This window comes from Penicillium angulare (assembly GCF_028827245.1).
Source record: "Penicillium angulare strain IBT 27051 chromosome Unknown utg000001l_segment0_segment0, whole genome shotgun sequence".
NCBI classification, from domain to species: domain Eukaryota; kingdom Fungi; phylum Ascomycota; class Eurotiomycetes; order Eurotiales; family Aspergillaceae; genus Penicillium; species Penicillium angulare.
The window spans coordinates 160,308-184,402 of NW_026623160.1; the positions used below are offsets into that span (position 1 = coordinate 160,308).

Sequence of the window (24,095 nt, forward strand, 5' to 3'; positions counted from 1 at the left end):
AGATAAAATATTCCGGCCATTCAGATCACTCTGTTTTGTCCTGAGTATCGGAGTTCGGGTTTTCACCCCCATCACGAACAATAATACCTAAGATCCATATATTGACAGCAAAAAAAAAGAGAGAGGCGAGAAACAGCCCAGGGACGAAGGAGGAGATGCCCAAGAACTCCAGATAGTAGCCCTGCTGGAGCCAGAGAGCCTATAAGAGAGTCAGTACCATGTCCTGAGACCAGTAGATTATGATGCGGAAGCCAGACCTGTCCAATAACCCAAAATGCAGCGGCCGAGAGGCCAAGAATAGGTTTGCGAATAAGTTCAGAGAATGGGAGATAAAATGGTAGTAAAATGAGATACCAGAGAAAATACTGGAAACCAGTTAGTCAATCATAGAGGGTGGATTGTGAAGATCAAAAATACGAACCTGACTGGTACACACTTTATTGAATGTGACAAATGCGAAGGTCTGAGCCAGCATAGAAGTTGCCAGACTTTTTTTAGCTAGTACGAATGGGATAGCGAAAACCACAAGAAGTAGTTGTGGCAAGAAGGCGAGGGTCTCGAATTGGAATTCCGTATTCTCAGCGGAAACAAGATAGAGTAGAGTGGCGTATGGAGAGAAGTTATGTCGGTGGTCGATACGAGTGATATGATGAAGGAAAGTATGCTGGAGGAAAGGCACACCATACTGAGTGTACATGATGAAGTTCAAAAGAATGAAGGTCGTCAGCGCAGATAGCGTCAGCTTTACGCGTGAGAGGGTAATGAATCGAACGACACGCGACACGATGTCGAGGTTGGTGGCCGGAGCAGCACCATCGCGTTCCGCGTCCCACCACCACAGGATAGACACGCCGTAAATAAAAGGGTATATTTTAAAGTGGACGGCTAGGCCAAGTATCAAGCCTGCAAGAGTCGCACGTTTTGTTAAAGAAGCCCAAAGTAGGCCTGCAACAAGCACGCCCAGCAACCCCTCAGAGCTGCCGCGAGTGCTGATGTTGGCGACCATGGGATTCCACAGCCAAACAGCCGCCACATAGCGTAGTGCTCTCTCAGAGGGAAATCTGTAGCACTGAATCAGGAGTTGCACCACCAACCAACCGGCTAGAACATCAGCCAGGGCGAATAGAATCTTGCCAAACGCAAATGTTAAAGTTGACCACAGCGCAGAAGATTCCCATGCAGTTGGGAGAAGCATCCATGCCAAGAGAGGAGTATAGCGATATGTATCTCTGGCATATGGTGTCTGACCCTTGGAGACATAGCGTGCAGCATCTGTAAACACCATATAGTCGATATCGGTGTACTTCACGGCGGAGTTGGCATCTTGCCAGCTACCGTAAACAAGCAGCACTAGGCGCAATGTTATCGCCGCAGAGAACACTCTGGGAGCTGAAACGAAAATGCCCATCGCGATTCAAACTGCGGAAGATGACACTTTCTGGGATTTAAAGGAGAGACGATCTACATGGATCAAGCGACTCCCCTTTCCGGCTGGCCTGGTTGTTGGGGATTGAATGGCTTGGCCTCGGCAGCAATTGAGGCGCCAAGTAGTATTGATTGGTATGAAAATCAATAGTCCCAGTTACATAACCGGAGTAACAGTTTTCATTTGCTGAAACGAATATGTGTTATGTTGTTCATGTAAACCAAAGTTGAAGCTCATGAAATGTTATCTGGCGGGACCGTATGCTGAGTCAGCTGGTTAGTGGCTGTCCATTATAGGTTAGCGTGTGGTGCTGCCTTAACAATTGGAGTAATCTTAAATGCCGCTTTTATTGATTGGCAGGGCCATCCACTATGATAACAGCACTAGAGAACCTGGGAATAGTATAAACATGTATCTTCCAGCTGGTGCCAGTATACTCAGTTGTATATATACTATAGTAGTTATACCCTACCATAACAAATGCAAGCGGCAACTCCATAGATTCTTCCAAGGCTTCTCGACTTCCCATGCACTTAATGAGAATCTTCCCATGGTTGAGAGATCAAAAGTACTTTCTCACATAACCCGTCGAGTTAATCTTTTAATTCATTTCTTGAGAAACCTTAAAACTAGAAAGACCATCTCATGATGCCCGCTTGTTACAGATAGTATACACCGGGAGCACTATTATCCGCCCTCGGGAAGGTCCCGATAGTAATGCGCGACTTCCCGACCGGAAAACCCGCGTTCAGGCCAGTTCCCGCCGACGTCTCCACTCTGAACCCTCAAAGTACGGGAAGTTGAAAACAGATTTTACACGCTCTGCATCATGTATTAAGCATCAAGCCGAAAGGAGAGATCGAGAGGGAGAGGAGTGAATGGTTGAGAACGAATGTGTCAAAAGCAATTTCAAACAACCTTGGGTTCCATGATATAATGTTATACTTCATCTCGGCAAGAATCCCGAGGCAGATTTATTGGCTGGCCACGAGGCAAATGACAACGGATAATTGTTGTACTCCGTCCCTGTCTATGCGCCCTGGACGGTGGAACCTTACAAGAAGGAAAGGTACCTTACAGTACTGTCGCTTAATTCTTGGCATAATAATGGCCAGCCCGAATTGCCGACCTGTCCGGATGCAGGAAGGATTGAGTCTGGGATGATGGGTCCACCAAATGCACACAATGATATTGCACGATGTCGCTTGTGGCGCTCCACATGTGGGCCCATTGCTGCACTTGCGACGCCATATAGTTGGTTAATCTCAAAGTCCCACCACCTAGTCCTCGAGCAGGAATTTATATTATCTAATTCAGGGACTGGCTGCCCGGTTTACGGAGCGGAGCGCATGCTCGTGTAGGGGACTAAAATTCTCTCGAGGAATATTTATGGACCATCCTCCCCCAGGTTGGATCCCTGTCATTTCCCGCACCGATTTCCCATTCGAGAAATCATTCACGGGTCGAATTTCTGCACATTTACTGCTATCGGCTACTCTGTTACATAGCTTGAAGTCCAACAAACTTGATCTTCCTATCGCAGTCTGGCAAATCTCAAGACATCGATAATAGCAGCCAATAGTTGCAGTCCAGTCCCGTTGCGCCTCTCACGATACTAACCGATCCCCCCTCGCGATACTTTCGGAGTAACGCCGCAATTGACCGGACATCAAAAAAGAAACCAGCCCTGGCACCAGCAAATCTTTCATCCATTGCGCCACCGTCTGCAACTTCATCACCGATCAAAACCCGAGCAGCATATTCGAACCGACAGAACAGCCAAGCCCTCGCGCAAGACTTATCATTGGCTGTATACCGAAGAGCACCAAATCCAAAATTTTCATCACGACAATAATATTGCCGCGCACCTCATATCACACAATTGCCCTATTGCGTCATTCATAACAGCTAAAAATGAATTTGAAAGATCTGTTTACTAACCGGGAACGCCGACGCTTTCCCGAATGTGTGAGGCCTCTTCCTCGTGGCTCTGTATCAAGCGCCAAAAATGGCATGTCCGACGACTCGAAGGATAGCCTAGACCGTGCTCCCCAGCAGGAAAAGGGCGAAGAACTAACAGTCGAATCTCTCCGAGCTGAAGTCGAGGCCGATCTTGTTGCTACGGGCCATGACTCTGTTTATGACCGTAAGGCCAAGGTCATCAATAGAGCAGTTCAGGATATTGGCATGGGTTCCTATCAATGGGGTCTCTTTGTGCTCTGTGGTATGGGTTGGGTTGCCGATAAGTACGTAAATTCGAATCTTTGAAGGGAAAACACTTTGCTAAAATGGTATTCGATAGTCTATGGTTGCAGGTACGATCTAGTTCAACATTTACGCTCCAACTCTCTTTTCATACTAATTTGCTAAACAATGTAGGGAGTTGCTCTCACATTAACCCAACTTGCCATGGAGTTCGGCGTGTCTCAGACCGATTCGAGGTTTGCCACAGTCTCGCTCTTTGTTGGGTTGACTATTGGTGCTTCTTTTTGGGGCATTGCCTCCGATACTATTGGAAGACGTCCTGCTTTCAACTGCACACTACTCCTCTGTGGAGCCTTTGGACTGGCTGCTGGTGGCGGTTCTAGCTGGGTCGGGTAAGACTACTTTGACATAACAAATATTTATCTATGTACTAATTTGAGGTTTAGCACATGTGCTCTGTATGCCTGTCTTGGCTTGGGCGTTGGCGGAAACTTGCCCGTAGATGCGGCTATTTTCCTTGAATGCTTGCCTCCGAACTCAGGCAACATTTTGAGTGGACTTGCCACATGGTGGTCCGTTGGCACTCTTATTGCTAGGTATGTATAATTTGCTTAATGTCTCAAAATAGCAACTAATATGCGACTAGTATGCTGGCCTGGGCTTTCATCCCCAATTTCTCATGCGCTACATATGCGGACTGCACCAAGGCTAACAACTGGGGATGGAGATACCTTGTGCTGTCACTGGGTGCCATCACCTTTTGCATGTTCCTATGCCGATTTTTCCTTTTCACTCTGTACGAGTCACCAAAGTTCCTTATTTCCCGCGGTCGCCAAGATGAAGCTGTAGCTGCAGTTGAAGGAATTGCCCACAAGAACAAGACCACCACTTGGCTCACCGAAGAAATTCTGAACGAGATTGGTGGATACCCAGAGGAGAACGAGACACAAGGCTTGTCCACCGTTGAGATTATCAAGCGGTCCCTGGAGAGATTCTCATATCAACAAATTGCACCGCTATTCAAAACTAAGCGACTTGCTGTTTCCAGTCAGTTTTCCACTCCCCACATTCGTGCTACTATGACTAACATTATGAAGCCGTTTTAATTTGGTTTTGCTGGACCTGTATTGGTATGGGATACACCCTTTTCAACGCTTTCCTGCCTCAGTATCTCAGTGCAAACTCTTCGGAATACATCACCTATCGAAACTATGCCATCACAGCTGTCTGCGGAATTCCAGGCCCTCTTCTTGGATGGTATATGGTCGACGTCCCATATGTCGGCAGAAAGGGCACAATGGCTGGTTCGACCTTGATCACCGGTGTCTTACTTTTCTGTTTCACTGCCACTAAGGATCCCAATATTCAGCTTCTCTGCTCGTCTTTGGAGTCATTCTTCCAGATGATCATGTATGGCGTTCTGTATGCCTACACGCCTGAGCTTTTCCCAGCTCCTAACCGAGGTACTGGAACCGGTATTGCCAGTTGCCTGAACCGCATTGCGGGTTTGATGGCTCCTATCATTGGTATTTATGCCAGTACCGATCCTGTTGCGCCTATCTATGCGGCTGGAGCTCTCATTCTGGCCTCTTTTGTGGCAATGTGTCTTCTGCCTATTGAAACCGCTGGCCGACAAGCGATGTAGATTTCTCAAGAAGAATTTAAGGTTACGCCAGTGGTTTGCATTAAAAAATATGGCGGAGGGCATTGAATGATGTGGAGATACCCTACTTTTTATTTCAGCTCATAGCGCTTGCACCCCCCACCATTATACAGGTACGTAGCCCAAAAAATATAATTTATATACTTCAAGATCCAAGACAACGGGTCTGAAGAAAGCTGCAGATATTCAAGCTGCACGCTATCAATTTCAACATTTCTTTTTACCTCGTTCTCCAGTTAATATGGAGTATAATACTCTAGACCCAGGGATCAAAAGCCTAACGTTACAATATTGCAACACTGAATTATTGGAACATCAGAAGGAAGTGGATATTGAAAAAATGACGAGTTAAATAAACATGTATGCTACAACTCCGAGATCTGCAAACATGTATGTGTAGTCTTTCCATGAGTGTTCAAGAATATTCACAACAGAAACATCATATGCGGTACGCGACTGCCTCAAAACCTTGGAACCACATCAATAATATAAAGGTTGGTTGACAAAATAGGAGTCAGGGAAGGGCTCGAAATACGGCTCTGCTCCAAGTTTCGGACCCTTCTCGTGATCTGGCGTCAAAACAGCCATCGCATCACTACGCTGATCAAGATCGATACCAGGCCAGAGATTATTATCGCTCCAGCTCAGATACTCCCATAGATACTGACCAGATTCGTCAACGAAAGGAGCAGGGAGGGAATCCGACATGCCATTCTCTCCCATAGGCATAGACGACGAGAACATTGAACTCAAATCCCGTCCAGCAGGATACATGCTCGTCAAGACAGGTCCGGTCGCGTTAGAAGTGGTCAGATGTTCACCACGTTTGCTAGCTTCGTATATACGCGACACGGCATCTAAGGAACGCTTTGCTGTATGGCCAATGGAGGACATTTGCGCTAGAGTGGCCATCGCAGTTTCAACTTGTGCTCGACAAGATTCTATCGAGGCCCGAGGATCATCAGATGTGGGGTCGTTAAGGAACAATCCGACAAGGGGTACTAGGGAAGCCTGAAATGTCCACCAAACGGCATTCCAGCCACATAGCTGATTGAGCTGTGCTGTGGCGGCTATGTTCTGGATGGATAGCTCAGCAACCTCGCGGCACTTTTCAATGGCCGTGCGTTCTTCAACTCGAAGTGCAATGTATGGGACGCGCCGCATAGCATAGTTTAGGAGTGTAGGTCGATATATCAGCATGCGCTGGTTATGGTATCGCCACCTCATGACTGTGCGGACTGTACTAATTGAGTCGGAACAAGGCTCGTGATCTTTCAGAATAGGAGGTAAGTTTTCCCACCAATCAAGAAGCTGAGTATCAGCATGAGACATTTCATGATGTTTGACCAGTGGTGCAGCAGCCAGTAATTCCTGAACCTGGGTTGCAATTTTTGCAAATCGAATATTCTCCACGAGCGGAAGAATGTCGAGGAAGTTTTCCTACAGGTAGAGTGAGTAAAAGAAAAATAACTTCCCTGTGCATGGACTTACTAACCTTGTCTCGTGAGTTTGGGGGCTTGACCGTGATATACGGACCGAAGCGCCCCATGCTAGGCCTACCCAGCGTCATACCTGCCCAGGTATCCATCACAAAGAGAGACCACCACACTCTCCGTTTTAGATCCATCGATGCTAATTTAGCTTGACTTGGAACCTGTCGGCTTTCAGCAAACTCTTTATGTAGCCCCAGTGAGGCTGCCATTCGCAAAGCTGCACCAAGCACGGAGTAAGCCAGGTTTGGTTGGCTAATGTAGTGACAATACCATCCACCAATTAGACCCAAAGCCTGGATAGTTTCCAGGTGAGAGCTGCCAAGAGAACTTAGGCCCAAGTGACTCTTGCAACGTAAGAAGTACGTTCGATGGGTTAGGTCGTCGGGACTCGTGGCAGCGACACTACCCAGTGCTAAAACGATATTCAAAAGTGAAAGCCAGTGATCATCTTTGCGATGGCCAGTCATATAGGTTTCGCGAAAGCGCTGTTCATCAATCATCGGCGCAAACGCATGGAAGTAAAGAAAGTATGCATCCAACATCTGCATTTCAGTAGGTGCGATAGAGGGTTGAGGAGGAGTCATTGGTGGTTGAGGCGGCCATGTACTCTGAGAGTCGAATTCAAGAGGGATGTCATCACGCGAGTTAATGGGTGGTGTTCGGGCAAAGAAAGAGGCACAACCTGGATCAAGCCATAATATGACCTTAAGGACAGCTTGAATAGACGAAACTCCAAGATAAGATGAAGGTTGCCTCGACGATAGGGAAAGTGCATTTACGTCGTCAGAGACGCCCTCCACTAAGTCTATGTGATGTCCATGGCGGGCGCCTTCCAGCTCTTCCGGCATACTTTGAAGGGATTCAAGGTTGTCATCTTCATGGGATAATGGGGATACATGGGCTTCCATAGACCCAGAGGTTGAAGGCGAAGCAGCATGTTGCATGTGAGTTTGCACCTGAACAGACGACGAAGATGCTGATGTGAGTTCAAGTAGTTTTTCTCGAGAAAGATTGACAAGTGATTCAGGCGGTATATTGGGGAATAACCTTCCCAAGATAACCCGATATTCATCTAAGGTCGTGGAAAGTTTCTCGACATGTCTGAGAGGTCCTTTGCTTAGCTAGCGATCCACGTACCCTTTGCGCATGGAAAATATTGATACTAACCTTCTAGAGGGTCGAGGATCAGAGTAATGACACTGGTCGGCCTTCTTGTACCATCTGCAAGCCTCACATGGTTTTTCGCCATCGCATTTGATCTTCCGATGTCGACACGATGTACATGCCCGCAAAGTTGTAACCCGGCGGCTTACTGACTCGCGACGCTCAGTAACAGGGCGAGTTTTGGCCGGTGTCGTGGATGTAGGATTCTCGAACCCTTCAAATGTATGAAACATGGTTGTAGCACAGAATGACGGAATAAAAGTCTCGGATCACATAGTTCGGGTATCTGAAAGTTATCGTGGAAGCATCATTGGCGGGGGAACAGAAGGAGTCGTATGATGTTGGTATTTCACAATAGCACGAATAGGGGGTTCAAAGAGCTGAATAAGCAATTGAAAGATAAAATATGAAGTTGAAAGTGCTTGAATCAGAGAATAGCGGCCATGTTGCCGTAAAAGCTTGTCTGAATGGCCCACTATCAAGAGGTAGAAAGGATTCGGAGGATGATCAGACAGACAACGCGCTCGAACCCAAAAATATGATGAGCAGCAGTTCAGATGGAGTGGGAAAAGTCTGGGAAAGTAATTTTTAGTGCAATTTAATTCTTCCCCGCATTTCAGGGAATAAGCCCGGGGTTCTTTTATATCCACAATTAGACTCCGAGGTTCCCGAGTGCAGTCTCGCTTATTGGGTGTGGCTCGTTGGCAACCAGACATGGCGTTCGGGACTAAAAGTACTAGCAGGATTAATATACTATAATAAAACTTTGAAAGAAGGCATACTATGCTTCGAGTTCCTAGTCATCAGTCTATTTATTCATGCTACTCTCGTGGTATAGTATTGGATATATCTAGAGAGACACTGCCAGACACAGATACATAGTCAAAGTTTGAATTATGTGCATGTGCGTGGGAGAGTGAGGGCGAGAGAGTACATATCCCAAGACCATTCAACTTGTCCTTCTTGCCGAGCAGTGCCACACGCTAGATGGACCAGGGTTCATGGTATTGATATCACTGAGGGATATTATGGGGAGCGCATGCTCTTCACACGCCACTGGCTCATCTCCACGCGCTGAAGCCCCTGTCACAATTTCCCCGGAGGAGAAAATCCCCCAGATCACTAAATTAGCTAGAGACATTGCATGATTGAGGTTGCAACGGTACTTATTGCCATGTCCCGTGGATTATCCACCGATTGCCCGGGAGTGAGCAGGCGTACGATGCCATCTCTTGCCGGAATTCATTATGCCGTCGGTACTATACAGCAGTCGTGGTTTTCTGGCCACAACTAGGCTTTGGTATTTTATCTAGGGTCACTATATCCATAACCAAAGCAATCCGTTGGGATTCATCCTCATTACATGGCTAATCAAGGTAGAGGGGGTACCACGAGATTGAGGCGAAACAGAGGAAATTAAGCGGCGGAGGAATAGCACACAGACCGCTTGAATGCTCATCAGGCGGGGCTGATTCGGGGCAGGGTTCGGTCCAATCAGTAGGAGAGCTAACGGTGAAAGGGCTGACGCCGAGACATTTTCAATAGCGGCCGTAGTGTCCTTTTCGAGTTAAGGGCCGGGAAAGAAAGAAACGGCAGTCATAGTTTCAACACTAACTTCCAATGCCGAGCAAGAATAGGAGGCATGGATATAAGTTCCGGGAGAGGAAAATAGGGAATTACATGTTGCATGGGAAGCGAGATACGCATGGCTTGCAAGGGTCAGGCATTTCATGGGATACGGAGTACATACCTGGGAGGAACTTTGAAGCGCCAAGAACACCTTCTAGTCTATTCGGGACGAACAAAGCAAATGACCTGGGGCCATTGCATTCCTGACTCCGATATAAGGTTGGCCATTGGCTCGGTTAAGGGGATGAGGGGCTAATCTGCCGGGTAGAAACGTTAGCGTCGGTTTTGTTTGGTCGTCATGCTGGTTCCCTGTGATTGAACGGCTTCGCCACTTTGATCGAGGCCAGTGTCTAGGGGAAGAGAGAAGACAAGAAGGACAGAGGGACATATTCCAATAAATTGTTACCGCACAAAATAGCCTAAACAAGTGAAAGGGCCTGTCCACCATAATAAGGAGAGGATGAGCCTCTGAGCTGTGCGGAGTTAGCTCCGTGTCGAATCGGGACAGGCGCAAGCCTGACCCTTGCCCGGTGAGAGATACTGCATCTTGACTCGACATGTGTACTCTGCATCCCCACAGTCGAAACACTTGCAAGGCTTCCAAGATTCCAGGGTGCTCTCAACAATAATCCCAATGAGCTGTCCCCGTTCAGATCACGTTACTTCTGATGCCTGAGGCCTGAATGCCCTGTTTAACGTTAACTATCAGACATCATAGTCAGGTGACCGCGGGCACTCCGCGCCAAAATAGGCAGGAGCGTGTGGGGTCTTATCGATAAGCACAGGGCCCATTTCATCTAAATAGCCTTGGAGAGTAGCTATTTGTCTGTTCTAGAAATCAATACTGTTCACTCAATTAGACCCTTCATCATGCAGCTGAGCCGGCACACACTGTCCACTGGATGGACCTTTAGGGATCGGGAGGCTGAAGATTGGATGCCAGTACCTACGGTACCTTCAGTTGTTCAGCAAGATCTCATTGCCAACAAAAAGTGAGCTTATCTTTGCCAATGAGTACATTTCGAGATCATAACTATTGAAGCTAACTTGGACAGATTGGAGGATCCGTATACTGAGTTTAATGAGCTGAAAGCAAGATGGGTCAATGAGAAGTCGTGGGTATATCGCAATACCTTCGAGAAACCAACTATCCCCGTCGGTGCCAACATTGACCTGGTCTTTGACGGCCTCGATACCTTCGCAACGGTCAAACTTAATGGCCAAACAATTTTACAATCCGACAACATGTTTCTAGGTCACCGAGTCAATGTGACGAAGGCCATGGAGGCAGAAGGCGAGCACACCTTGGAAATCGAGTTTGACTGTGCCGAATTAAAGGCACGTGAACTGAAGAAGCAAGATCAGATTCATAAGTGGGTTGGCTTCAATGGTGACATGTCCCGTCTTACTGTCAGAAAGGCACAATACCACTGGGGGTGGGACTGGGGCCCAGTGCTTATGACGGCGGGCATCTGGCGTCCTGTTCGACTCGAAGTATACTCCGCGCGAATCATCGACCTGTGGCCGCAAACCAATCTGGCTGATGATCATTCGACTGCTGAGGTGACTGTAGTGATCAAAGTCGACGCAAACAGCAGTAGCGATTATAAAGCTCGATTCAGTTTGCTTCTTCACGGAAATGAGATCGTGAACCAGGATGTTTCTGTCACTGCTAGTAATGAAGCCCGAGTCTCATTTCGGATTGATCAACCGGAGCTCTGGTGGCCAAATGGATATGGTGACCAGGCTCTTTATGAAGTTTCGGTCTCCTTGCTTTATGGAAACGGAATCATAGATGAACAAACCAAAAGATTTGGTATTCGTACAGCAGAAATTATTCAGAGACCAGACAAGCATGGGAAGTCATTCTTTTTCCGCATTAATGGAGTGGATATATTTTGTGGTGGCTCTTGCTGGATCCCTGCAGATAGCCTTTTGACTAACATCACACCTGGTCGCTATCGTCGTTGGATTCAGCTGATGGTTGAGGGCCGACAAGTGATGGTCAGGTATGGATCACAACCTTTTATTGAAGGATCTTGCTGACAGTTGGATTGTATAATTAAGAGTCTGGGGTGGTGGTATCTACGAAGATGACGCGTTTTATGATGCCTGCGATGAGCTGGGAGTCATGGTATGGCAAGATTTCATGTTCGGTTGCGGTAACTATCCAACATGGCCTGCTTTACTTGAATCTGTGCGTGAGGAAACTGTGTACAATGTGCAGAGACTGCGTCACCATCCAGCCATTGTCATCTACGTTGGCAATAACGAAGACTATCAAGTCCAGGAGTCTGTGGGTCTTACTTATAATTTTGAGGATAAAGATCCCGAGAGTTGGCTCAAAACAGATTTCCCAGCACGGTATATTTATGAAAAGTTACTGCCAGAGGTTGTTGCAGAGCACTCACCGGAGATCTTCTATCACCCTGGCAGTCCGTGGGGAGATGGGAAAATTTCATCAGATACTACAGTCGGTGATATGCATCAATGGAATGGTAAGTTCACTTAGGACAAAAGATGAAAAAAAATGTTGATGATTTCTAGTATGGCATGGTACTCAGGAGAAGTATCAGATCTTTGAAACTCTCGGTGGCCGGTTTAACAGTGAATTTGGTATGGAGGCTTTCCCGAGTATGGCCACCATTGAATCTTTCTCTCGAAATCCAAATGATCACCACGCGCAATCGCAAGTCATGGACTTCCATAACAAAGCAGACGGTCATGAGCGAAGATTGGCAACATACCTGGTTGAAAATTTTCGGTCTCCACATACTTTCGAGGTATAGTCTCTACATTCTATGGCCTTGATCATTAAAAACACAAATTATTAACAACTATAGGGATACATTTACCAAACACAACTTATGCAGGCTGAAACGATGATGTTCGGATACCGAGGCTGGCGTCGACAATGGGGAGATGAACGCCAGTGTGGAGGGGCCCTTCTTTGGCAGATCAACGATTGCTGGCCTACCATTTCTTGGGCCATTGTCGATTATTTTCTACGACCAAAACTCGCATACTACGCCGTGAAGCGGGTTCTCAATCCTATTGCAGTGGGAGTTCAACGAGAACATCATGACTGGAGTGTAGTTCATGCACAGCCACCGGTTGCAAGTAAGTATCAACTGTGGGTTGTCAGTAACAAGCCACATACTCTCCATGCAACTGTAGAGTTGCGTTTCATCTCCATCATAACCGGGGCTGAATTACGATCTCCCATTGTACGGGAAGACGTTTTAATCACTCCAAACGGTACAACAGACATTATCAGCGATGGAGTCATCGACCACACTGTGGAATCTGAGCCACATGTCCTGGCGGCTCGTTTGTGGATAGAGAATCAGATAGTTGCCCGAGATATTGACTGGCCTCAGCCGTTCAAGTATATCGATCTCCCTGATCCAGAGATCCAGATCAAGACAGTGAAGTCAGCATCCGATGTTGATGCAAATCTATGGACAGTCGCAATATCTGTGCGCAAGCCCGTGAAATGCTTTGCGTTCGAAGAACAAGACGGAACTCGACTAAGTGATAATGCACTCGACCTTGTACCTGGTGATGTGCAACATGTTACTATCTCTGGATCCACGTCACAACTGAAGTATAAATTTCTTGGAAATGAGGAGTCCGGACACTTCACGAAGGCTTAGGTGAAAATCCGAACAGCTAGATTGTATAGCAGACAATATGATTGATTTAGTAGCTTATGATGATGCTGCTGCTGCTGCTGTTTTCTTTCAGCAGCACAGAGCAGAGCCTAAGAACTAGGATGCACTCATATATTTGGAATATTCAAACAATTTAATGGGCATGAATCTGCCCCAAATCCCGAGTAGGCAAGATTGCAATATCTCCAAATTGGAGAAGATATGCTTCATGCTGATCGCAGCCATTAGTAAGGCTTTTTCCCGTGGGCCGAGGTCCCTGACGCAATGCTCTTCGCAACTTTCTCCTCTCAAACCTGAACCTTTAGATATATCAGTATTCCCTGTAACTCACCAAAGAAACTGACTAAATTTAATCTTTGAAAGGCAAACAGAGCTTAACAAGGATCACCCTACTCTTGTCGGAGATACTTGCTTGTATCCCCAGCCCTCGGTTATCGATAAGAGCTCACATCCCCCGCATGAGCATATCAACCCCAACCACCCAACCCAGCAAAACCAATCCACAAATTATTCAAAAGAGAAGAAATGTCTAAGGCAGTCTACATCGCCCCAATTGATGGGAAACCAGGAAAGCCAGGCCAGGTCTACTACCCACTCACTGTCCGAACCCTGCCAAAGCCTACCCCACAGGGCAATGAGCTGCTTATCAAGCTCACGGCGGCCTCCTTGAACCATCGTGATCTCTTTCTGCGCCAGCACCTATACCCCGGCGTCACATTTGATGTGCCACTATTAGCCGACGGTGTAGGCCTAGTAGTCGGTGCTGGTCCAGAAGTGCCAGCCAACAAATGGGACGGCAAGCGCGTCGTTTTGAATCCCGGTGTTGGATGGAAAGATTCCCCCGATGGGCCTGAAGAGGCAACTGGGTACCGGATTATGGGTGGTACCAAGGTCTATGACAAGGGTACCCTGCAGGAATATATCACTATTGCTGAGTCGGAGGTTGAGGAGGCACCGGCGCATTTGTCTGATGCTGAAGCGGCTGCGTTGCCATTGACTGGGCTAACTGCTTGGCGGGCTCTTGTCTCGAAGGCGGGGGAGAGGAATTCGAAGGATGGTGCTGCCGTTCTGATTACTGGTATTGGAGGTGGTGTGGCTTTGATGGCACTCAGATTTGCGGTAGCCAGGGGCGCGCATGTCTTTGTGACCAGCTCCAGTCAGGAGAAGATTCAGAAGGCTGTTGATCTTGGTGCTTCTGGTGGTGTGAGTTATAAGGAGGAAGGATGGGATAAGAAGCTGTTGAGCATGCTTCCTTCTGGGAAGAAAAACTTCGATGCGGTCGTCGACGGTGCGGGTGGGGACTCTATTGAGAAGTCTGTCAAGCTGCTGAAGGTAAGTGTTTTGTCCATTTTCTTTTCGTCGTGGTGGATGCTGGTCATATAGGTGCTCACTCACATTTATTGCAGGCCGGTGGTGTTCTTTCCATATATGGAATGACTGTCTCTCCGAAGATGCCATTCACGATGCAAGCAGTGCTCAAGAACATCGATGTTCGTGGCTCTACCATGGGCTCACGAAAGGAGTTCCAAGAAATGGTGGACTATGTCAAAGCCAAGAGCATTCATCCAGTTGTCTCTCGTACACTTAAGAGTGAGATTGATGATCTCGCCGGGCTTGATGGGCTCTTTGAGGACATGAAGCAAGGTAAACAGTTTGGCAAACTGGTGATCGATTTTGGAAATACCTCGAGCAGCAAGTTGTAAATCCACACAATGCTCCCGACCATGCTTTTACCGGTCGCGACCTCCTTCAATGTGATTTCACGCAAGAATCAGAACTTTGGCATATCTGTGCTGGCATTCTATCTCCCCAGATGTTATGCTAGTCCATTGAGGAGAGCGTTTCCTTCCGTTTAGGTCGCGTGGCCTATGCAACAAGATGAGTCGACGATGTTATGGATTATGTTGAGCTTCAATGCTCTTTAAGGCTTGAGTATAATGATCTTATTCGAGCGATGAGGATATATGGATTGGATCTTAGAATTCTGAATTCCATTTGACTATCTGCATGGATTTCATTGAATTAGCTGAAATGCTCATTCAGCTTGAAGTTCTCACACCTCCTTTTTACATCTAAAAAACATCAAACATACCAGTATGGCTATTACTTAGGGCTGAAATCCCATGCCGACCATGTCAAAATGATAATCCCAAAGCATCTTATCGGTAGATCCCTGAAAATTGGGCAGCTTCCATACCGCCATCTGCAATCCAACCCTGCAAGTCCGGTAGCTGACATACGCCATCTCACGCCAACTCAGACAAGCCCCAAATAATCTACGACAGTAGCATCATCCTTACCCTTGCACTCCGAAAAAAAGGAAAAAAAGATTGCAGACCGCTAGAAATTCGGAATTACCCCTATTACACAGCCGCCAACGGCAGTTATCCCTCTGATAATCTCTATCTACGTAGGGCTACTGGGTGTGTAGATCAGGCCAGCAAACCTAACGTGGCCAGCTGAACTGAACACGAGAATGGGGCCAAAAGTCCACAGCAACTGGAAAAAGCGATGTGTTGTTACGACGTCGACTTCTGAGTCGCCAGGTTTCTGAAGAACGCTCTTCTCCGTCCAAACTACCGGTTTCTCTTCATCAGCATTTTAAATCTGAATCAAGAAATTGGTATCTAGGGTTTCGAAACACCTACTGTAACAGTCGATCAATAGTCAACGCCACAACCGACCCAAAAATCGGGTTCCTGGTCGCTAAGAATAGCTTTTTACTTTTTCGCATCACTATCTGTCCTAATTTGGTATTCTGTGCAGCTTTTCCAGTAGAAACAAAGTGAAACAATTCACATCATAGCTTCCAGGATTCTACCTGGACTGTCCAGTCGTCGACTGGTGAATTGACAAAAGCTGAGGAATATGAATTAACCAATAGAAACTGGGCATATTATGGGTCTAAATCTGTCTCCCGATTCGTCCCGGCTCGGTTAGGTTCCGACATCTCAAGCAAAGAAATATGATATATGATGTTATCGATTTCGAGCCTCTAGCTATTTCGGTGATGGTGCCTCAGTAAACTTTCCAAGTGTACCACAATTGACCACATTCAGAAAACGGACAAAATCTTCGTATGGGGTATGGGCAACGAACTCAAATGATCCAATATTTTCTAAACGAGAGACAAAGATAGAAGACGATAGAAGCAGTTTAGATAATTCTGTCTAACCGAGCTATCAAAGTTTTCATATCTTCTTTCCTATTGAGTATACCGTAACGCCAGAAGCATTGACCTATAAGAAGGTGAACCGTTCGAGACGAAGTTACCTAATTAGTCCCTGTTACTAAGATCAGTGGATCTGGAGAATAGAAATTGCAATTGAGTTATGCCATCAAAACACTGACTGCTGTCAACATCCGAGGTTCAGGCTCAATTGGCTGTTGCCTACCCTTGGCGGTCCTTGGCAATCTATTATACACAACGTCTAAACGAGAGATACATGGGTCATTGGTAAGACCCACATCTTATTTATCTTTTCCTTCAAAAAGGATTAAGCGGTTCTCATCGCAGTTCTCATCGGTTGTGGATGAAGGTTCCGTAGATTCGGAATATTTGATTTTGTTCTTCTCCAAGAAAAAAAGAAGGAAAAAGAAAACCCACAAAAGTGGACCACTTCGGATCCGGATGAAAATGGAGTAGTCACCGAGAGAAATGTATCTATCCAAGAAACAAACCAGGCAAACCAGGCAAACCCCGAACTTTAACTGGAGAACAAGAATAGCACGCACCTCCGTATCCGCTCGATCTGGCTTAGTAGATGAATATAGTCGCGCAAAGGGTAAGTCGGAACAGACGGGGTCCCGAGATCCGGAGCTTTGTGGCGTTGTGGTTTGTCCTTGGTCCCTAGCTACTCCACTCCACCTTGTTTACGGAGGATCGCTTTAGTGCGTGCATGTTCAAGGATGAAGGGAAAACGATCCACTTTGAGGTGGTGATATTTGCGGGATATATTCAAGTTAGACTGCTTGTATGCCGAATTTGTACACAAGTATAGATGCACAATCACCTCAATGCCTCTCAAGGCATCGAGATCTAAGGCATTGATTGGTCCCTGCATGAGACGTGAGCGATTGATTGAGCAGATCATCGATAATAGAAATTTTCCAAGATTGGTGCGAGTGGAGTCCACGGGTTCACACGGGATAGGCTCGCTACATACGGAGTAGTAGATTCCAAGATTGTTTGACTGATTCATCTTGATATTTTCCCACGAGGGGGTCCGTGGATAAAGCTGAAACGGTCGTAGTTCGGCGGAGGTTTCAAGCATGGACGATCAGAGACGATCGCTGGGGCCCGTTGGGGGGAGGGGGGGTTTTTGTTTTCTCTACGGAATGCGGGTACACTTTTGCTATTTTCTGCGACTCATGTTTGTTATTTTAGCAATTGTTTATTGCCTAGGTGTGAAGGGAAGTATTTCGGTAAATTTAGTTCGGTTAAATAAAATAAATGATGAAAAAGACTAATTATGAAGGTTACATGATGTTCAGCTCAAGTTGGGACAAAGTTACTCCGCATGCATGACTATAACTATATATTTGTGGGCTGCCGATCGCTAACTTGAATTCCTCGTGCCGCCCGGCAAAAGGTAAATATTATATATGTCGGACGTCATTTGCTAGCGTTGTTACAGCTTATAAAGGAATGTATATGCGTAGAATAATGTGTTTGAAAAATTGATCTATTTATGAGCGATATCATGGAAAAAGATGAAGCAATCCCCATCTCTCCAGATATGTACTAGTAGATACGGGTAAATGCTGTGCTTCAATAACAAACTCACACCATCCGATACCAATTCCGAGCCCGATCGACAACAAGTTAAAAAAAATCATTAAAATAATCCTGTAGAGCTGGTTGTCTCACAACCCCTGAGTGACGGGTCCCAGAAAAAAAGAGTGAAAAGCAGGCCACAAAAAAACAAAAAACAAAACCTAATCCGCAAAACCTAGAAAGAAAAAAAAGGAACCACTCCACAAACAACCTTAGATGCAACAAGATGCTGACTCCCCAGATAACCTGACAAGGAAGGTGCTTAATTCAACACACCCAAAGGCTTCCGTTTAAACTTCTCCCGTCTATCATGGATCCTAACCGGAGGTGGGACAAGCTTAGGCTTAGCATTAGGACAAAGCTAAGATCTACCAACGGAGACGCTTCGGTGTGGAGATATGGAGAATGACTGCCTGCACCATTCACGCTAAAAGTGCATAGAGCTTGCTTCTCGTGCGAAACCATACTATTTGTGGACGTGATCATCGCGGAAGAGGTGATGGTCCGCTTACTTAGGCTTAATCACCACGTCGGTCTGGTGAGCTGTATTGTGAAACCTTTCCTATGATATTCCATTTACTGAAACACCAGACGGGATGAGCGGTCACTAGGCTTTCGGAGCGGGATCAGGAGCCGGCTTGTGTGTTCTTGGGGCTATCAATGCACCCTGGGGCTAGGAAGGAATTAGAATCAGGTAGATGAGAAGATGATCAGAGTCGATGTTGGGATAATTGGAATTGAAATTGGAATTTGATTCCGAATTCTTGACTCGTGCTCTGTGCGTTTCTCTCCACGAGTTCCTATCACTCTTTGTAGCCCGCTTTCCTCTCACTCTGCTCTGTTGATAGTAGTATGGTATGGGAAGAACAGACCTCTATCCAAATGTCAAATACCGCACGTGTTGGTTCGCACGATGCCACTGACGTACGTCAACAAAAGTACTATACCCAAGAATATATTAAATTGGTACAAGCCAATCATCGAGTCCTTTCGTACTCCTAGCACTCAAAATAAGCCTGACCGCTGTTCTGCTAGTGAACCTTGACTAGCACCAGAAGCAGAAAGGAACTACGTCAACCTGGCAGATATGGAGTGGGAGCGACCGAGCAATAACGGACAATGACCGTGCGATGGAGCACTGATAACCGGCAAGTAACTAACTAGCCGGTAGCCGCCCTTGCCATGAAAAGGTGGCTCTCATATACGGGCACTAAAAAGCACTGGAAGAAGAGCCGTGTCCATAGGAATACCCTAAGTACCACGATTAGACCCAGTATAACGACATTCTCGGATAAGCAGACGAGATAGTGAAAGGTTAAAACTAATACCGAATGCCAAGGCACGAAAAGAAAAGAGAGAGAAAAAAAAAGATTCCATCTCTTAATTGGATAACAATCATGCATCCGAATAGTACTCCGTACAACCATCCTTCCTCTAGGATCGGATGCGATCGGTAGTCATACCTAAAAAAGAAGGTAAGTTATACAAATAGACATCTGATGGATATCGTACATAAAATCTTGCGTATACGATTAGAAACAATGCTCCGTGATTCGCGCAGGTTTTTTTCTTAGCCTCAGGGTACAATAAACAGTTGCCTGAACCAAGATTGAATTCTTTTCATCATGACGGTAGATACCACCAAAGGGCCACAATGTGGCTGAGCAAGATACGGCGTCGGGCAGATGGGGGGGTTCCACAGCTCCAACTCCAACCAAGTTTTGGCGTATCGCAGCTATGACCATGTGGGCGTTTGAAGGTATCCAAACCAACCCCTGGCACGGGGGGAAATCAACCCACAGACAAAGGATGGACTCGGGTAAAACTGCGCCGCAAGGGTCTAACCTTGACAAGGATTGATGATGAGAGGAGGTGGAGAGGGGAGGTTTCACATCAAACAAGATGATCGAGTTTGATTGCAATGCAAGGTTCCTAAGGGCCCTGACATGAACGATGCCGCTGATATCATTTCATTGCCGCGTCAGCGATTATGAAGTAGAAGCTCTAATACAGTATAGTTTTTAGTTTAAGTTTTCTATTTAGGTTACGAACTTTGGGTATCGGGAAATCCGAATGCCAATGCCAATGCAAATTCAAATAATGAGACCCTGATGTATGGGGACTACCGTATGGACTACGGGAATGTAGCGCGGAATATTAAGCGGAAAAGAAAACTATGGGTAAGCTAGGGCTTGGGGGCTGCAAACCGAAGACAGTACTCCGTAAAACCACAGTTAATATGGAAGAGTGGAGACACGAATGAGAATTATTGGCAAATAGGTAAGAGTCCGATAAAAACTGAGCCCCAGAGATGCTGGAAAATAATACGGAGAACTGCCCAAGAAAGTGTAGCTCCGAAACCCTGAGTTTGCACCGCGGCTCCGCTTTTTCTCTTCAAAGCTGGTGGGATTTGAAATCTTGGATCGAATCGGAGGATTCCTGTTCCTGGCGTAGCGAGAATTGAAGCTATGCTATTGATCTTGATATGATGATGGGCTGTCAACTGCGGTTAATTATCTCGATAAAATTTATTTTAACCCCTTCTCTATTGGCTTCATCAAATCCAAGTTATGAAGTGGTGGATATTCGCCGAAGATCCACCGATCCATTGTCCAGTTGGGAGAGGGCAAACGCCACAGTTTGGACCCGGTGGAGTTGAAATCCAAGGGATAATTACGATCTGATAGACGAAGAAGGGTATGGATTCGTGATCTCCTTGCACGGGGTGATTGCAGGGGGAAAAGTGTAGGAAATTAATTGAAAATTGAAAGAGAATATATTGAATTGTATGGGGAATCGTAAACTCAATTGGTCGTTCAAAGCCGTTAACATTGACCCGGAAGCTGTGGCGATCATCTCGAAGCTTTTGCAAGAGATTGCTGATCATTTGTTCGATCCACCGTCGCTTGAACCCGACCTCCCGTTGACTCCGGATGGTTCAGTAAACCCTTGCCCCTCTTATAAATCCACAGTGAGGTATTCCGATACCCAAGTACCCTCAAACGAGTATAGTGACTTATCTACTACTAAATGTCTATAACGTGGTAAATCGCGGAGTTGAGTCCCGGGAATTCCAACCTGATTTTTGGGATCTTGAGGCTTTCCGATCGTGCAATTCGGATCGGAATCAAATTCTGATCTTCTGTGGTATGTACTAGGATTCCCCCTTCTTGGGGTTGGGGGAGAGGTTGGTGACTTGCAGCATCGTGGGTGGCTGGTTTACGTGCAGGAAAGGCTAATTTTCTAAAAGGGAGGGAAGGTATGCAATCGAACCGTTAGAAATAATAATAATAAGAAATTGTCTTAAGAATATTGATTATTACCTTTACGGATCGACTTCCGACACTGTACGGAGTATATATCTACGAAGAAAGGGGGAGGATGTTCATATCGGAACGAGCGATCTACGATCCTTGCCTTTAGTAAATGAGATATGATCTACCCCAGCACCACTCCCCTCTGCTTAACACCCTTGCACACTTGCATACACTTTTTGTTTCATGCAAGTTATTAAAATTTGGGTTTCAATTGTATTAAGATTAACTGCTACGAATAGAGTTGGGGGGAAACTACTGAACTAGGTAAAATTAATGTACTGCGTACACAGTGTACCCGTGCGTATGGGTCACAAAGCTCGGGATTGTCCCGCCACGATGATCGTCGGGCTGGTGCAGGAAAGTGTTTGGGGCAGAAGAGCACGATCGACAGGGCCCGGCATATAGACGTAGTAAAGCATTTTGCAACGTTGTGGTTCAACCCGATCAAAAACCAATGACGGTGCAGGGATGGAGTACTCGGTAGACAGGATAAGCACAAACAAACAAAAAGACTAAGGAATAAGAAATCAAGCTATGATTTACCGGGACCATAGAATGAGTTGTCACAGCCACAGCCTCTGGAAATAGAAACAACAAGTTGCAGACCAGCGAGGTGACAGTGCAGAGTGACGATGGTGATGACACCGTCACGTTGGCCAGGGATTCATCAGAAAGTCAGTTCAGGTCAGTTCACGTTAGCTCCAGTCAGAGTCAACTCCGTTCGGGCAACACTCACACACACCATAAGAACACTAGACTAGATCGGGATTAGTGTAGGAGAGGTGTTGAACCAATCAGCGAGCAATACCCTTGCATTGTCAGGCCACCGAGTCACCTGAGATGCAAGGTGTTCTATGTTTAGCTCATTTGGGTAATGGAGCTGCCCGTTGTGTCCTGGTACTGGTTAACCAACCCCCTAAGCTTACTTAGCTTGAGGTTTGGTTATTTTCGTTTTTTTTCGAGATTATCTTTCCATGATTACATGATTACATGATTACTCGATCGAAAAATAATACTACATCTAGAAAAGAAGATAAAAATAAGAAACAGATATCAAAAAAAAAACCTCATATTTATCAATACGATTAATACGATACGTGTGATATGGCGATTGGGGACAACGGTTGGTTGGGTCAGATGGGCCCCCATTCAAGGTTCATACCTTGGAAGTTGAATCGGCGGGAATATCTACTGTAAAGTTCTGAGTGTACAGGAAATTCAAAAGGATCATGTGTAGCGAGTACGAATATCCGTAACCCTACAGCCACCTCGTGTACGGGGTACATCAGGAACCCCTCGGGTGATTCTACAACATATACACTACATAATCCTAATCTGCCAAACATACTCCGTGGAATACAGATACCCAGTTTGAGTGCATAGTACAACGAGGGGGAATGCATGATGGCATAATGACACATGAGGGGGGCTGAAGAATTGTACGGCCGAACCGGCGACTATAGTCCAATTACTGCGCTCAGGGCGATCCGCGGGTGGAGCTCCTTGGCATCTCTAGAGAAAGATTTGGAAACGGGGTCTTCTTGGCTTGTCCCTTTTAGGGGTAGAGCCGTAGAAAAGAGGCTTGGTGAGATCCTCTACCAGTTTGGTGCACCTTTGGTATGTTTGGTATAGGGGTGGACACTTGAGGATACTGGAGGGACTTGGCTGTCTCAACCTTGTAGCTATTTAATTTCTATTTTGGAACTTGTATGTTAATTATTATTATGATGATGATTATTTTATTTTATTTCGTTTTTGGTTCTTGCTTTCTATTCTTCTTCACTGCTTCTTACTGGTTCAAACAAGTGAAATTAACTGGGGGTCATGGCTTCACTCCCTTTCCGAGACTAAGTCAGGGCGGGAGCTAATTATACCGAGTTGAAAACACTTTATGAACAGTAGACTCTGATTGGAAGGGAAAAGCAGGAAGCTGGAAATCAATGGCTAGCACAGACATGATTGGATCTTCGATCTTGACATGGGCACGTTACAACCAAAGGGGGGAGGTGGTTGGGTGACGATTAGCTTTCCAACTTTTTTTTGCAGCGGCTGTGCACTGCTGCTCTCTCATTCTCTATCTTGCTATGCTTTTTTTCCTTCCCCGTTACACTTTCCATTAATCTAACCCCCGCTTCCCATCAGATGAAGTCATCTTCTTCGGGGCTGAAAATTTGGATTTTGATGTTGCTTTCCATGGATGATACTATTGTCCTTACTATTCTGCATAAAAATTCCCATTCTATTTGATTTCCATTCCTCTTCCTTGCCCGTTCAACCTTGATCGACTCCACTTTTATTTTTTACCGCGGTGCAAGCCGCCAGATTGGTGTTTATTCCGAGCGCTGAACACCAATTGGCGCTCGTCTTCGTATTACCTATTTATGACCCACGTGTAAGCCAACCCCGAAATGCAGAGAAAAATAATTGTGAAATACATTTTTTGTTGTAATTTTACTTTTCTGTCTACTTCCCAGTCTCCATTATTGGCTTTTTTATACTCCATAGACTCCAAGGTTCATAAATTATTGGATTATCAAAAATGGAGCTCCCTCGATAGAGTGGGTTAAAAAAGAGCGAGTGAATAAAAAAAGCACACAAAAGTATTAATTCCTTTTAGCCGATTCTAAACCAGTAGCATGTCCGAGTAGATCCAAGTAGATCCGGACAGCTCGGATCAAATCAACTGGCATCCGAGATGTATGGGACTTCCTAGAGAATGTAGCTTTCAAGGTACTAACCACTGTCGT

The 24,095-nt window shown here is 46.0% G+C and overlaps 5 protein-coding genes across 5 annotated transcripts; 3 read left to right on the plus strand and 2 right to left on the minus strand.

Annotated features, from left to right (window-relative positions):
- Positions 1–25: 25 nt before the first annotated feature.
- N7478_000051 (glycosylphosphatidylinositol-alpha 1,4 mannosyltransferase I) lies at positions 26–1,408 on the minus strand (the record flags this gene model as incomplete). Its single annotated transcript, XM_056916267.1, has 3 exons — positions 26–199; positions 258–365; positions 422–1,408. The coding sequence occupies 3 exons, from the start codon at positions 1,406–1,408 to the stop codon at positions 26–28; spliced, it is 1,269 nt and encodes a 422-aa protein (XP_056784147.1).
- Positions 1,409–3,340: 1,932 nt separating this feature from the next.
- On the plus strand, positions 3,341–5,276 carry N7478_000052 (MFS transporter; the record flags this gene model as incomplete). The annotated part of the gene is made up of 6 exons (XM_056916268.1): positions 3,341–3,672; positions 3,729–3,741; positions 3,806–4,023; positions 4,078–4,227; positions 4,278–4,678; positions 4,729–5,276. 6 exons carry the CDS (start codon positions 3,341–3,343, stop codon positions 5,274–5,276), a joined length of 1,662 nt encoding a protein of 553 aa, XP_056784148.1.
- A 498-nt stretch (positions 5,277–5,774) lies between these two features.
- N7478_000053 (uncharacterized protein) lies at positions 5,775–8,184 on the minus strand (the record flags this gene model as incomplete). The annotated part of the gene is made up of 3 exons (XM_056916269.1): positions 5,775–6,734; positions 6,790–7,888; positions 7,925–8,184. The coding sequence occupies 3 exons, from the start codon at positions 8,182–8,184 to the stop codon at positions 5,775–5,777; spliced, it is 2,319 nt and encodes a 772-aa protein (XP_056784149.1).
- A 2,266-nt stretch (positions 8,185–10,450) lies between these two features.
- Positions 10,451–13,236, plus strand: N7478_000054 (beta-mannosidase; the record flags this gene model as incomplete). The annotated part of the gene is made up of 5 exons (XM_056916270.1): positions 10,451–10,572; positions 10,636–11,589; positions 11,648–12,078; positions 12,128–12,363; positions 12,424–13,236. 5 exons carry the CDS (start codon positions 10,451–10,453, stop codon positions 13,234–13,236), a joined length of 2,556 nt encoding a protein of 851 aa, XP_056784150.1.
- Positions 13,237–13,779: 543 nt separating this feature from the next.
- On the plus strand, positions 13,780–14,957 carry N7478_000055 (putative alcohol dehydrogenase; the record flags this gene model as incomplete). The annotated part of the gene is made up of 2 exons (XM_056916271.1): positions 13,780–14,586; positions 14,661–14,957. The coding sequence occupies 2 exons, from the start codon at positions 13,780–13,782 to the stop codon at positions 14,955–14,957; spliced, it is 1,104 nt and encodes a 367-aa protein (XP_056784151.1).
- Positions 14,958–24,095: the final 9,138 nt, after the last annotated feature.